General features: G+C 45.1%; 1 protein-coding gene and 1 long non-coding RNA gene across 2 annotated transcripts; one reads left to right on the top strand and one right to left on the bottom strand.

Annotated features, from left to right (window-relative positions):
* The first annotated feature begins 22 nt into the window (after positions 1–22).
* On the top strand, positions 23–8,894 carry arl2 (ADP-ribosylation factor-like 2). The gene is made up of 5 exons (XM_079580501.1): positions 23–204; positions 654–764; positions 4,449–4,611; positions 6,373–6,453; positions 8,654–8,894. Exons 1-5 carry the CDS (start codon positions 140–142, stop codon positions 8,786–8,788), a joined length of 555 nt encoding a protein of 184 aa, XP_079436627.1. The 5' UTR covers positions 23–139; the 3' UTR covers positions 8,789–8,894.
* A 2,147-nt stretch (positions 8,895–11,041) lies between these two features.
* LOC306980929 lies at positions 11,042–12,856 on the bottom strand. Its single transcript, XR_013794071.1, has 6 exons — positions 12,771–12,856; positions 12,438–12,470; positions 12,209–12,266; positions 11,561–11,605; positions 11,267–11,323; positions 11,042–11,094 (listed from the first exon to the last, which is right to left on the bottom strand). It is a non-coding gene; the product is annotated as an uncharacterized lncRNA (long non-coding RNA).
* Positions 12,857–13,443: the final 587 nt, after the last annotated feature.

The following is a 13,443-nucleotide window of genomic DNA, read 5'->3' as shown; positions in this document are numbered from 1 at the left end:
ACGGCTGGGGGCGGGATCGTGGCTGCAGGCGCTTCCGGGTGTGCAGTGCAGCCTCATTCTCATCTGCGCAGCCAAATATCTGACAAAACAGCGGAGAAAACATCTCAAAACGCAGGAATCTACGCGGACAGGAGGGGACATGGGTCTGCTCACCATCCTGAAGAAACTGAAGCAGAAGGAGCGGGAGATGCGGCTGCTCATGCTGTATCCTTCTACCGTCTGAGGAGTAGCCTCTGTTTATTATTATTACACGTACTCTGTTTATGTTCGTGTGCTAGGCCTCTCTTTTAACCATCTCGGTTTCAACCACTATTTGGTCTGAACATCACTGTAGTTCTTAAGTTTACACCAAATATACGGACAAACCAAACATGAATTTGAAGTAGTCCAAGCTAGTGTTTAGCGGGACACAGGCGATCCACGAGACCATTTGTTTAGCTAGTTTGGAACACACTGAATCATCTCCACTTCTTGAGGGGCAGGGGGTCGTTCACTGAGAAAAGGCTTTTGTGTTTTGTTTCATGTGGATAGGCCCAGTAACACACGTAAATATCCTTCTATATGTTCATGATATGTTTTTGACCTTTGAGCACCACCCTTCCTTTGCAATAGTCCCAGTTTTAGTGACTTCCTCCTTAATGTGTGGCATTCAGGGGTCTAGATAATGCAGGAAAGACCACAATCCTAAAGAAGTTCAATGGTGAAGATGTCAGCACCATCTCCCCCACATTAGGCTTCAACATCAAGACTCTGGAGCACAGAGGGTAAGTGACTGAACCAGGACCTTTAAGACTACGGCCACGAGCAGGCAGCATAAGTCTGTGACTGAACCAGGACCTTTAAGACTACAGCCACGAGCAGGCAGCATAAGTCTGTGACTGAACCAGGACCTTTAAGACTACGGCCACGAGCAGGCAGCATAAGTCTGTGACTGAACCAGGACCTTTAAGACTACAGCCACGAGCAGGCAGCATAAGTCTGTGACTGAACCAGGACCTTTAATACTACAGCCACGAGCAGGCAGCATAAGTCTGTGACTGAACCAGGACCTTTAAGACTACGGCCACGAGCAGGCAGCATAAGTCTGTGACTGAACCAGGACCTTTAAGACTACAGCCACGAGCAGGCAGCATAAGTCTGTGACTGAACCAGGACCTTTAAGACTACACCCACGAGCAGGCAGCATAAGTCTGACTGAACCAGGACCTTTAAGACTACAGCCACGAGCAGGCAGCATAAGTCTGTGACTGAACCAGGACCTTTAAGACTACAGCCACGAGCAGGCAGCATAAGTCTGACTGAACCAGGACCTTTAAGACTACACCCACGAGCAGGCAGCATAAGTCTGACTGAACCAGGACCTTTAAGACTACAGCCACGAGCAGGCAGCATAAGTCTGTGACTGAACCAGGACCTTTAAGACTACAGCCACGAGCAGGCAGCATAAGTCTGTGACTGAACCAGGACCTTTAAGACTACAGCCACGAGCAGGCAGCATAAGTCTGTGACTGAACCAGGACCTTTAAGACTACAGCCACGAGCAGGCAGCATAAGTCTGTGACTGAACCAGGACCTTTAAGACTACACCCACGAGCAGGCAGCATAAGTCTGTGACTGAACCAGGACCTTTAAGACTACAGCCATGAGCAGGCAGCATAAGTCTGACTGAACCAGGACCTTTAAGACTACAGCCACGAGCAGGCAGCATAAGTCTGTGACTGAACCAGGACCTTTAAGACTACAGCCACGAGCAGGCAGCATAAGTCTGTAACTGAACCAGGACCTTTAAGACTACAGCCACGAGCAGGCAGCATAAGTCTGTGACTGAACCAGGACCTTTAAGACTACAGCCACGAGCAGGCAGCATAAGTCTGTGACTGAACCAGGACCTTTAAGACTACAGCCACGAGCAGGCAGCATAACTCTGTGACTGAACCAGGACCTTTAAGACTACAGCCACGAGCAGGCAGCATAAGTCTGACTGAACCAGGACCTTTAAGACTACAGCCACGAGCAGGCAGCATAAGTCTGACTGAACCAGGACCTTTAAGACTACAGCCACGAGCAGGCAGCATAAGTCTGTGACTGAACCAGGACCTTTAAGACTACGGCCACGAGCAGGCAGCATAAGTCTGTGACTGAACCAGGACCTTTAAGACTACGGCCACGAGCAGGCAGCATAAGTCTGTAACTGAACCAGGACCTTTAAGACTACGGCCACGAGCAGGCAGCATAAGTCTGTAACTGAACCAGGACCTTTAAGACTACGGCCACGAGCAGGCAGCCTAAGTCTGTGACTGAACCAGGACCTTTAAGACTACAGCCACGAGCAGGCAGCATAAGTCTGTAACTGAACCAGGACCTTTAAGACTACAGCCACGAGCAGGCAGCATAAGTCTGTAACTGAACCAGGACCTTTAAGACTACAGCCACGAGCAGGCAGCATAAGTCTGTAACTGAACCAGGACCTTTAAGACTACAGCCACGAGCAGGCAGCATAAGTCTGTAACTGAACCAGGACCTTTAAGACTACAGCCACGAGCAGGCAGCATAAGTCTGTGACTGAACCAGGACCTTTAAGACTACAGCCACGAGCAGGCAGCATAAGTCTGACTGAACCAGGACCTTTAAGACTACAGCCACGAGCAGGCAGCATAAGTCTGTAACTGAACCAGGACCTTTAAGACTACAGCCACGAGCAGGCAGCATAAGTCTGTGACTGAACCAGGACCTTTAAGACTACACCCACGAGCAGGCAGCATAAGTCTGTGACTGAACCAGGACCTTTAAGACTACAGCCACGAGCAGGCAGCATAAGTCTGTAACTGAACCAGGACCTTTAAGACTACGGCCACGAGCAGGCAGCATAAGTCTGTGACTGAACCAGGACCTTTAAGACTACAGCCACGAGCAGGCAGCATAAGTCTGTAACTGAACCAGGACCTTTAAGACCAAAGCCACGAGCAGGCAGCATAAGTCTGTGACTGAACCAGGACCTTTAAGACTACAGCCACGAGCAGGCAGCATAAGTCTGACTGAACCAGGACCTTTAAGACTACGGCCACGAGCAGGCAGCATAAGTCTGTGACTGAACCAGGACCTTTAAGACTACAGCCACGAGCAGGCAGCATAAGTCTGTGACTGAACCAGGACCTTTAAGACTACAGCCACGAGCAGGCAGCATAAGTCTGTGACTGAACCAGGACCTTTAAGACCAAAGCCACGAGCAGGCAGCATAAGTCTGTGACTGAACCAGGACCTTTAAGACTACAGCCACGAGCAGGCAGCATAAGTCTGACTGAACCAGGACCTTTAAGACTACAGCCACGAGCAGGCAGCATAAGTCTGTGACTGAACCAGGACCTTTAAGACTACAGCCACGAGCAGGCAGCATAAGTCTGTGACTGAACCAGGACCTTTAAGACTACACCCACGAGCAGGCAGCATAAGTGTAACTGAACCAGGACCTTTAATACTACAGCCACGAGCAGGCAGCATAAGTCTGTAACTGAACCAGGACCTTTAAGACTACAGCCACGAGCAGGCAGCATAAGTCTGACTGAACCAGGACCTTTAAGACTACAGCCACGAGCAGGCAGCATAAGTCTGTGACTGAACCAGGACCTTAAAGACTACAGCCACGAGCAGGCAGCATAAGTCTGTGACTGAACCAGGACCTTTAAGACCAAAGCCACGAGCAGGCAGCATAAGTCTGTGACTGAACCAGGACCTTAAAGACTACAGCCACGAGCAGGCAGCATAAGTCTGTAACTGAACCAGGACCTTTAAGACCAAAGCCACGAGCAGGCAGCATAAGTCTGTGACTGAACCAGGACCTTAAAGACTACAGCCACGAGCAGGCAGCATAAGTCTGTGACTGAACCAGGACCTTTAAGACTACAGCCACGAGCAGGCAGCATAAGTCTGTAACTGAACCAGGACCTTTAAGACTACAGCCACGAGCAGGCAGCATAAGTCTGTGACTGAACCAGGACCTTTAAGACTACAGCCACGAGCAGGCAGCATAAGTCTGTAACTGAACCAGGACCTTTAAGACTACAGCCACGAGCAGGCAGCATAAGTCTGTGACTGAACCAGGACCTTTAAGACTACAGCCACGAGCAGGCAGCATAAGTCTGTGACTGAACCAGGACCTTTAAGACTACAGCCACGAGCAGGCAGCATAAGTCTGTGACTGAACCAGGACCTTTAAGACTACACCCACGAGCAGGCAGCATAAGTCTGTGACTGAACCAGGACCTTTAAGACTACACCCACGAGCAGGCAGCATAAGTCTGACTGAACCAGGACCTTTGTAATATATGTATTTTGGAAGTCTATGGGGAAAATGAACCTGAATTCCTTGCCCACTGTCCTGCATTCTGGAATCTAGCATCATTGTGCACGAGCTGTGGTTAACTGGAGGGCGGTTTGATCGTTTTTTGCAGGTACAAGTTGAACATGTGGGACGTGGGGGGTCAGAAGTCCTTGCGCTCGTACTGGAGGAACTACTTCGAGAGCACGGACGGCCTGGTGTGGGTGGTGGACAGTGCAGACCGGCTCCGACTGGACGACTGCAGACAGGAGCTGAGCTCACTGCTGCTGGAGGAGGTACAGGGCCAGGCCAGTGATCAGGACTGAGTCAGATCTTTTGAATGGCTCTTTCACGTGAACACTTCTTTAGATTTAGGATCTTATTTGGGAAAAGAGTCTGATTTAAATACAGTATTACTGAACAAACATAATATGGAGCGTAACAGCAGAGCGGGCAATGCAAGTCAAAGGCTTTACACTAAAAATGACGTGGCAAAGCTGTTGGATTACGGAAAAACAAGTCACTTTTGGGGAGTGTGAGTGTTTTCGTACTTTAACCTCTAGCTCTTGCGTGGTGCTAGGTGTTTCTTGGATGTGTGTGTCTGCTCTGCCCTTGTTCAACCAAAGCTGTTGAATAGTCTGTTGTATTGTCATGGAACAAAGGTTTACTTGCAGACACCGTACTTCAAACCTAGCCGCAGACTCGGTGTTGAGGCTGCGTGCCTTGAAATTGGAATCAACAATTAGCAAAGGGTTTTAGTTAAAGGTGCACTATACAGCTTTTAATGTAAAAAAAAAAAAAAACACCTTTCGGTGACGCAGCGGATGCTTGGGTGGTTAGTATAGCGCCTTTACTTACCATTCTGATGGCCTGTAGGACACTCCAGGATCTGTAGTTTTAGGTTTTCTCTGCTGATAAACCGTATCCATGGTTACATATACATTCCATTCAGAAAACCTGCCGGAAATCCTAAAGAAAACTGAAATAAAATTGATCCTGAAGCATCATAGGAGCCACTGGGATGGAAAGTAAAGGCACTAAGCTAATAACCCATACAGTGGGTCACTGAAAGGTCAAATACGCACTAATATCGACTTTTTAATGAAGTTATCTAGAAGGAACAGATGAGGTAATGCTCACTGAATATAGGTCACTGTATGTAAACAGTTAATGGTTCAGATTTCTATAACAACCTTTAATGTAATATCTTTTGTAAACAACAGTAAAAAAAAAAAAAAAAAAAAACTGCCAACCCTGTAGCTTAGAGCCCTATTAAAGGGATATTTCAGGATTTGTGACATAGCAACACTCTGGATAATTAGGAAATGAGGCCCTGATTTCTGGAGGGTTTTTTTTTGTTGTAATTCATGCAGTTCTTATGTTTGAAGAGTTTCGTGGCGCTAGGCTAGTGCGAGGCTAGTGCATTTCTATGGTATCAGCTAGCCTGCATTAAAAACAGTCTGACCCGCTCCACAGAGCACCTGAGGCAAATCACTGATAACACCAGACTAACCATATACATGTCTGTGTCCATAGAATCATGTTTGGAATATAACTGACCTGCATCACATGAATGATCGCATTTTGAGGGACTATTTTCTAGCAGATCCCTAGCTTATACAACCACGAAGCTCAAATATAAGGTATTTTAAATGCAAAATGGTAAAAATGATTCTACGGACACAGACATGTATATGGTTAGTCTGGTGTTATAAGTGATTTGCCTCAGGTGCTCTGTGGAGCGGGTCACACTGTTTTTAATGCAGGCTAGCTGACATCGTAGAAATGCACTAGCCTTGCATTAGCCTAGCGCCACGAAACTCTTCAAATACAGTATAAGAACTTCTTGAATTACAAAAAAATATCTCCAGAAATCAGCAACACTCTGGATAACTAGGAAATGAGGCCCTATGTCAAAAATCCTGAAATATCCCTTTAACATGTTCTGAATTTCATGGGACACTTGTATTTCAGTGTTCTCCCTGGAGGTGATTGTGTAAACTGGATCTTTGTCTCAATGCAATACTTCATAGTACTCAGGTGTTCTCCTCCTGCAGAGACTGGCCGGAGCGACGTTACTCGTGTTCGCAAACAAGCAGGACCTTCCAGGAGCACTGTCCAAAGAGGCCATTCGAGAGGTGAGTCACATGTGAGGACACACATCTGAGGACACACATCTGAGGACACACATCTGTCCTACTTCCTATTCAAAGCAGAAGTGTCTGGGACCCTGCTGCAAGCCAATGCCAAAATCGAAAAGTTTAATATTGATCCAATCACAGATCCATATTTGTAATGTGCCACTGAAATGTGGAAGACTGTTAAATCCAGTGGTGGCTGGTGATGTAAACTCTATGTGGGGCTGGTGCACACATGTTGGGTCCACTGTGTTGGATCTACAGTTACTGCTGCTTGTCAGACTAAAAGGAAGTATTTCATCTCCTCAGCCTCTTTGAAACAACACAAAATCACAGCAGCTTCACCACTTCATCTCATGTCGCCAGCGTTCTCCTTCTTCTTCTTCTTCTTCCTCTTCTTCTCCTTCTTCTCCTTCTTCTTCCTCTTCTTCTCCTTCTTCTCCTTCTTCCTCTTCTTCTCCTTCTTCTTCCTCTTCTTCTCCTTCTTCTCCTTCTTCTCCTTCTTCTCCTTCTTCTTCTTCTTCCTCTTCTTCTCCTTCTTCTTCCTCTTCTTCTCCTTCTTCTTCTCCTTCTTCTCCTTCTTCTTCCTCTTCTTCTCCTTCTTCATTTTCTCCTCCTGTCTTTAAGTCATTATTGAACTCAGACTTGTCATTCTGACCTCCATGTGTTTGTTTGTTTGTTTGTGTAGTTTATTTGAGCAATTCACATTTTCTCTTTCTCCAAAGTGTCACAATCAGTTAATGGAAGCTCAAAGGGAGTCGACCCCTTGTTCATGTACATTACATTTGCACTTCATGATGCTACAGTTATACATTACTTTTACATTTACATTAAATACACAAAATACAATCCTTTCTGAGTATTCTATATCAGTTTCAGAACACAAATATATACCTATATGTATTTGGGAGTTAAGTTTGATCCTACTGTAGTTACAATTGTCAACATACAATCAACAGACTTTTGCAGCACAAGGAGGTTTTACCATTTCATATCATTAACACAGCATGCTGATAAATAATAGTAATAAATGTGATTAGTAGTTATTATTTATCATAACAATTGTCATTATCAGTGAATGTCCGATTTCATATTATAGTCATATTGGACTTTATAATCTGCCATCTTGCCACTTCCTTGTTGTCATTACTATCCACTATTTATTATCGATATTAGATCAATGACATGTCCCTGTCTAGTGAGGTGGTTCAAAAGCCAGAGTGTATAGTGTCCTGTGGAGAGTGGGTGGAGGCCCCGCCCAGCTGCCCTGACTAGTTGACTTGGTGGATGATGTTTACCTCCTATACTGTGTGATGTGTTAAAAGGACGAGGCCTTTTGTGCCTGTCGTGAGGGGGGGGGGGCCCTCACCAACAGATCCATGTTGGATGTTGATCCAGGTTGTAGAATATGATGATGTCATCGGACCCAACGGGGGCAGGAGCCAGTTTTTCCTATTAACAACATTACACTTTCACAAGTCGCAGCTAAAAAGAAAATATATGAATTTTTTAAAAAAAATCAATAATATCAGTCACTGGGTCCATGATCTCTCTGTACAAGACCAACAATTTCCTCAAAAACAAAATAATTTTTCCTCTATATAATAGTATAGGCCTTTAGATAACGCTGTGATGTCACCTGAACCCAGCAATTCTATAAATGCAGCTGGCTCCAAAAACCCTTCAAATTGCTAACACGGCTGAGCTTCGTTAGCCTGCAGTAATGGGGCACCCTCTGTCCATGCTATTTACACTGTCTATGTTCCAGACTGATGCAAACCCGCCCCTGTGTGTGCGTGTGTGCGTGTGTGCGTGTGCGTGTGCGTGTGCGTGTGCGTGTGCGTGTGCGTGTGCGTGTGCGTGTGCGTGTGCGTGTGCGTGTGCGTGTGTGCGTGTGCGTGTGCGTGTGTGTGTGTGCGCGCGCGTGTGTGTGTGTGTGCTGGGACCACGTACTGCCATCTGCTGGCCACTGTCATGTTTGAGCACAGAGTTTTGTTCTGGCTAAAATCATGATCAGATGTATAAAACTACGACGATTCTACACATTCATGACATTAGGCATTTAGTTATGATTCAAAATAAACTATTAGAAATGACCACTAAAAACATGTACAATGGGCCAGGATGAATGAGTGTGTGTGAATGAATGGTGGTGCTTCTGTGGACGTCCCGGTTAACCCCAGTCCTCTGTTTGGAGCAGGCGCTGGCTCTGGACGACATTAAAAGTCATCACTGGTGCATCCTGGGCTGCAGCGCTGTGACCGGGGAGAACCTGCTGACCGGGGTGGACTGGCTGCTGGACGACATCGCGGCCCGGATCTTCACTGCAGACTGAGATGTTAGCGAGGCCTGCTCCTCGGCTCTTATTGGGTGACAGAAGCACCACCCTGGACTTTCTAAATCTTTAACATGTTGGACTGTTTTTAATAAATGACTCCTGTTCACTGTAGCATCATTGCTCATGATGCTACAGTGAACAATGTTGGGATTATTCTGAATCCCCGTCTCTTGATAGTTTGTGAGGTAGAAGATCTGGTTTTGGTCTATTCTCCCAAACAATCTCATCAATCCAAGTGTTTCTGTAACTGTTGATTTACAAATTAAAGGTAGAGTCTAAGATTTTATAGCAGATTATTCATTCACCTGTGTCCCAGAACTGAGGACACCCAAACTTATCAAGGTGTTAATACATTTGAAATGTATTAACACCTCCAGCCTTTTTCTAAATGTAAGAGGTTTTTTTTTTGGTTAGAGCCCCAGATTAGGGTTGTCAGATCCTATGACTATCGCAGCTCACCCCTAGTCGGTGCTAGTACAAACTCCAGTGGTTTCAGCTATGTTAATAAGGATTATGAGGCCGACTGATACAAAATAAAGAGCGATCTGAAGCACAAGGTGCAGAGATCGTTCTGTGTAGAAGAGGCCTCTGCTCTCACTGCCGAAAACACACGATGAACCAACATGTTCACAGGGCAGGTTCATTGGAGGGAAAAGGGCACTTCAGGGGCATGGAGCAAAAGGGCCTGGACCCCTGGGGTACTCAAGCTTAGTGTTACTAAATGTAGAAGACTTCATTTGGTGAAACAAGCATGAAATGTGGCATTTATCTTCTCCATAAGCCAATGTTTGAAAGTGACTGAGTTTCCAATCAAAATGTTAAGTTTTGTCTGATTAGTTTATGCATTTGGCTTTAGACTTAAGGTAGGAAGGTGTATGGACTTTATAATTTGCTCTATGATTTTTATAATCCCAAATCCAATTAGGTTTGCCTTTGTATTGCAGGATTCAGTCGGCAGTTTGAATGTAATAGTGAAATTACGATACACGTCTGTGCAATTCAGGTAGTTTAACACGTGTGTGCATGTACTTTAAGAGTGAATGTCACAACACTGCCCTACAACGGGCTTAACAGGGGTCACCCAGGGGCCCTATGGGGCATGTCCAGTAGCCCCTGGGACTTAAGTGACCCTAGTCACTTCCATTTTCTTGAATATAATTAAAATTAGTTTTCGGTTCTTGTGACTCAGCAAGAGTTTAAAATAAAGTTTTTTTTAAATATAATATGGGGTCAATGTCCTATAAGTGAACGTTAGTCTTTAGGATTTGTTTTTAACTGGTAGCCCTCGAACAACTTAATGCTCTGAAAGTAGCCCTCGGCTGAAATAAGGTTGGTAACCCCTGGCTTAAAATAAAACTTTTGGAAGACATTTAAACATGTTACTTAAGTGGAACTAAACTGATTGTTTAATCAGCAATTTTAACACCCTTAAAGTTTGGAACTCTTTACACATGAAAAAGCTAGAACTCTTTTTTTCAAGTGTTTATTGTTCTAACAAATGAGCGGTTGAATCCAGGAGCAGTCCTGACCTGCAGAAACAGAAGAGCATTAGAACACCATGGTAGCCTCCAGTAGATCAGCTTGTTCAGTGTTGGAGATCAGTTCAGCGGGGATACCAATCGGTCATGAGATTTCAGACTACAGCGGTAATGGCTCATCACTTCTCCAGTAAATCGACTGCTAAAGGTTCAGCGTACACACCGTCTGTCTGCAGTGTCCTCTTCAAACCACAGCACCTGCAAACATCAGACTTTAGAAACACCAACGGAAAAGAATCACTTCCACTTTCCAACAAGTCAAATCCTTACCATGTGATCGGTCCAAGGGAGCCGGGCACATCGCCACCTGAAATATAACAAACGCTTAGAAAATGTAGCTTTAAACAAACTCTTCCTAAATGAGTTCATTTGTGATCAGAGGGGATACCAATCAGTCATGAATGTTCAGACTGGGGCGGTATAAGACAGCTCATCATTATCACAATCAAGGCCTCCATATTTGAGCTAATGCACCCAATTTATCTAGTTCAACAAGTCTGGTGACCAATGAGCTCCAAACTTTACACCAAGAACAGAGTCTGTGGCAAAATGTTCAAAGTCATCTTACAAGTGATAAAATAGGAACATCAGTGATTTGGCAATATTGAAATCACCCAGAATAAACCATCCTGCTCTACATTCAAGTTTCACTTCCACACGAAACATGGAGCGAATTAAAGGCTTTACTTGCCACTTCATTTACAAAGATGCTCACCACGCACTGCAGTTGGAAATGGAAGCTCCAGGATCCAGTACAGCAGAAACCTATGAGACAGTCCAAACTGTTAGGTGACGTTCAGGAGAGACACTGGTACATTACAGCTGGATCAGAGGGGATACCAATCAGTCATGAATGTTCAGACTGGGGCGGTATAAGACGCTCATCATTACCAGGAGGATTATTCTACAAATTACATGGGACCATTCGTTTACTCACCTACACTATAGTGCCAGTCCCATCACTCTGTCAGGTGAGGACCATTTCCATGAGTTCCTGAACACAGACGGAAATTAGCCGGGTCACAGAACCACACATTACTTTAATGTATGGAGAGGAGATCAGTTAAAAGTTTCAGTTATCAGTCCATCAGAGCAGTGGTTACCGGAGATCACTTTACACCTTTACAAGGGTTCTCAGTGTCTGATCGGGCCAAAGCATTTCCTCTGGACTCAACTGACGGAACTCATCCATCATTCTCCACAAACACCTAGGACCATGGACTGTTCTCACCTCATCAGCAGCTCCTGGAAGAGCAGTCCATCCAGGTAGCAGGTCCTGAAAACACATTTATGTGAGTGCCAGGGAAAACTGAGTTGACTGTTTTGTGTTTAGAATGGCCTCTGTTCAGACAGTTGGAACCCCAACAAGCGTTCAGCCCTCGCCCAGGGCAGCACCAGTGGGTTCACCTTTTCAGGTTCTGGCACTGACACCTGGAGTCAGACGTGTGCGGGCGTCATCAGCACAGATGCCACCATAGCATCAATTAGGAACATTTGTTCTCTTAACTCCAATTCAAAACACAAAACAGGTGGGTAGTGTAGTCAAACACCCGATTACTTTGGACTACAAGTAAATAGTGGCCTAAAGTTTAAGTATCTAGACAAGTTGAGAGTACCAAGTAACTGAAGTGATTCACATTTCAGTAGGGACAGGAGAATAGAAATAATGCGCCATTGATACAAGCTTAAGCTATAAACTGGTGTAAATCTCTAAAGTTTACACATTGTCCAGGTTAAATAAAATGCACTGAAAGTTAATAGCTCCATTTGCGCATCAATAATTCTTGAAGATTTATTGAGTGGCACATGCTACTTTTAAACTCAAGAGTACACTCTTCATATTATGTACGTTGAATTAGTAAGGCAATAAGCTGCTCACCTGACTGAGGTTCCCATCCAGCAGTCAGGGAACCCGCCTCAACAGGTCCAGTCAGCACCTGTGAAGACACAGACTCATGAGCACAGTGCAGACATTAAAGCATCGAGCCCCACTTTAGAAAGTCTGAAGTCAGATTTCCATTTCTCAGCAGGAGCTCAGACGAACGAGATTCCAAAGTTTTCTCATCATCTTCAGTATCATCATGAGTGTAAACACTGTTAACACTCACCTCATGACGTCCACAGGAGACCTCAGCCTGGACCTGTTGACATACACACTGGTTAGGACGGACTGGGCAGCAGCCGCCTGGAGTCTGAGGGCCTCCACTGTGCTCAGATGTTCGTGTCGTTTCACTGGCATTCAAAGTGAGCTAAGTATCATCATCATTGAACAGCAGACGCATAGGGCTGCACAATGACACTCAATGGATATTAGATGGTAATTAAAATTCTCTCAGTATTTAAGTAGATCATGACATGCTTAGTTGGCCAAAAGAAAATTTAAAAAGTTGATGATTGACAGTGTCCTATGCAGCCCCAGCACATGTGGGAGCAGAGCTTACCTGGTGCAGACTGAAACATGGCACCTGTAATGACAAACATTAGCTTAAGACCATGCCTGATACACCTGAACCACCACACAGGACTGAGTTTGATCAGGGCTTTGGTGACAAACTGCCATAAGACTTTGTCGTCCAGAAAAATGGGGTTAACCCGTTCATCCTCTCAAACATGCACCGGAATTGGGAACTAGAGGCACCCAAACTGATCGGTATTAGGGGAAGTCTTGTAGTACTCCATGTAATAAACCTCTTAATCAGACAAGTCTTCTCCAGTTCAGTGTTACCCAAATCTAAAAGCTTCGACTGATTGTCGCCATTTTGACGCTTTGGGAAGTTAAACTAGAGAAAACATGCTCAGTCAAGGCGGCGATCAGGTTTATTACTCAAACCAATTTAACGGTCATACGTACTTGCTCCTCTCCAGAACCACAGTTGTGCAGTCCAAGTCCATTTACTCCCTAGAGCAGAAACAACAGTCAGCGCCCCAAAAGACCCATTAATATGCCATGTTGTGTTGAAGGGCGTTCAGATTAGAGGTTGACATCAGGAGTCAGGCATATGCTTGTCTTTTGGAAAATCATCATGACACCCACAACATTCAACTTGATCTGAAACTCACCGGTGATACGAGCCAGAAGGATCAGCTCCACCCAAAGCCTGAAAGACAAATCCT

The sequence above is a fragment of the Gobius niger genome (genome assembly GCF_951799975.1).
Source record: "Gobius niger genome assembly, chromosome: 21".
NCBI classification, from domain to species: Eukaryota; Metazoa; Chordata; class Actinopteri; order Gobiiformes; family Gobiidae; genus Gobius; species Gobius niger.
This window is presented reverse-complemented; position numbering and strand designations above follow the sequence as displayed.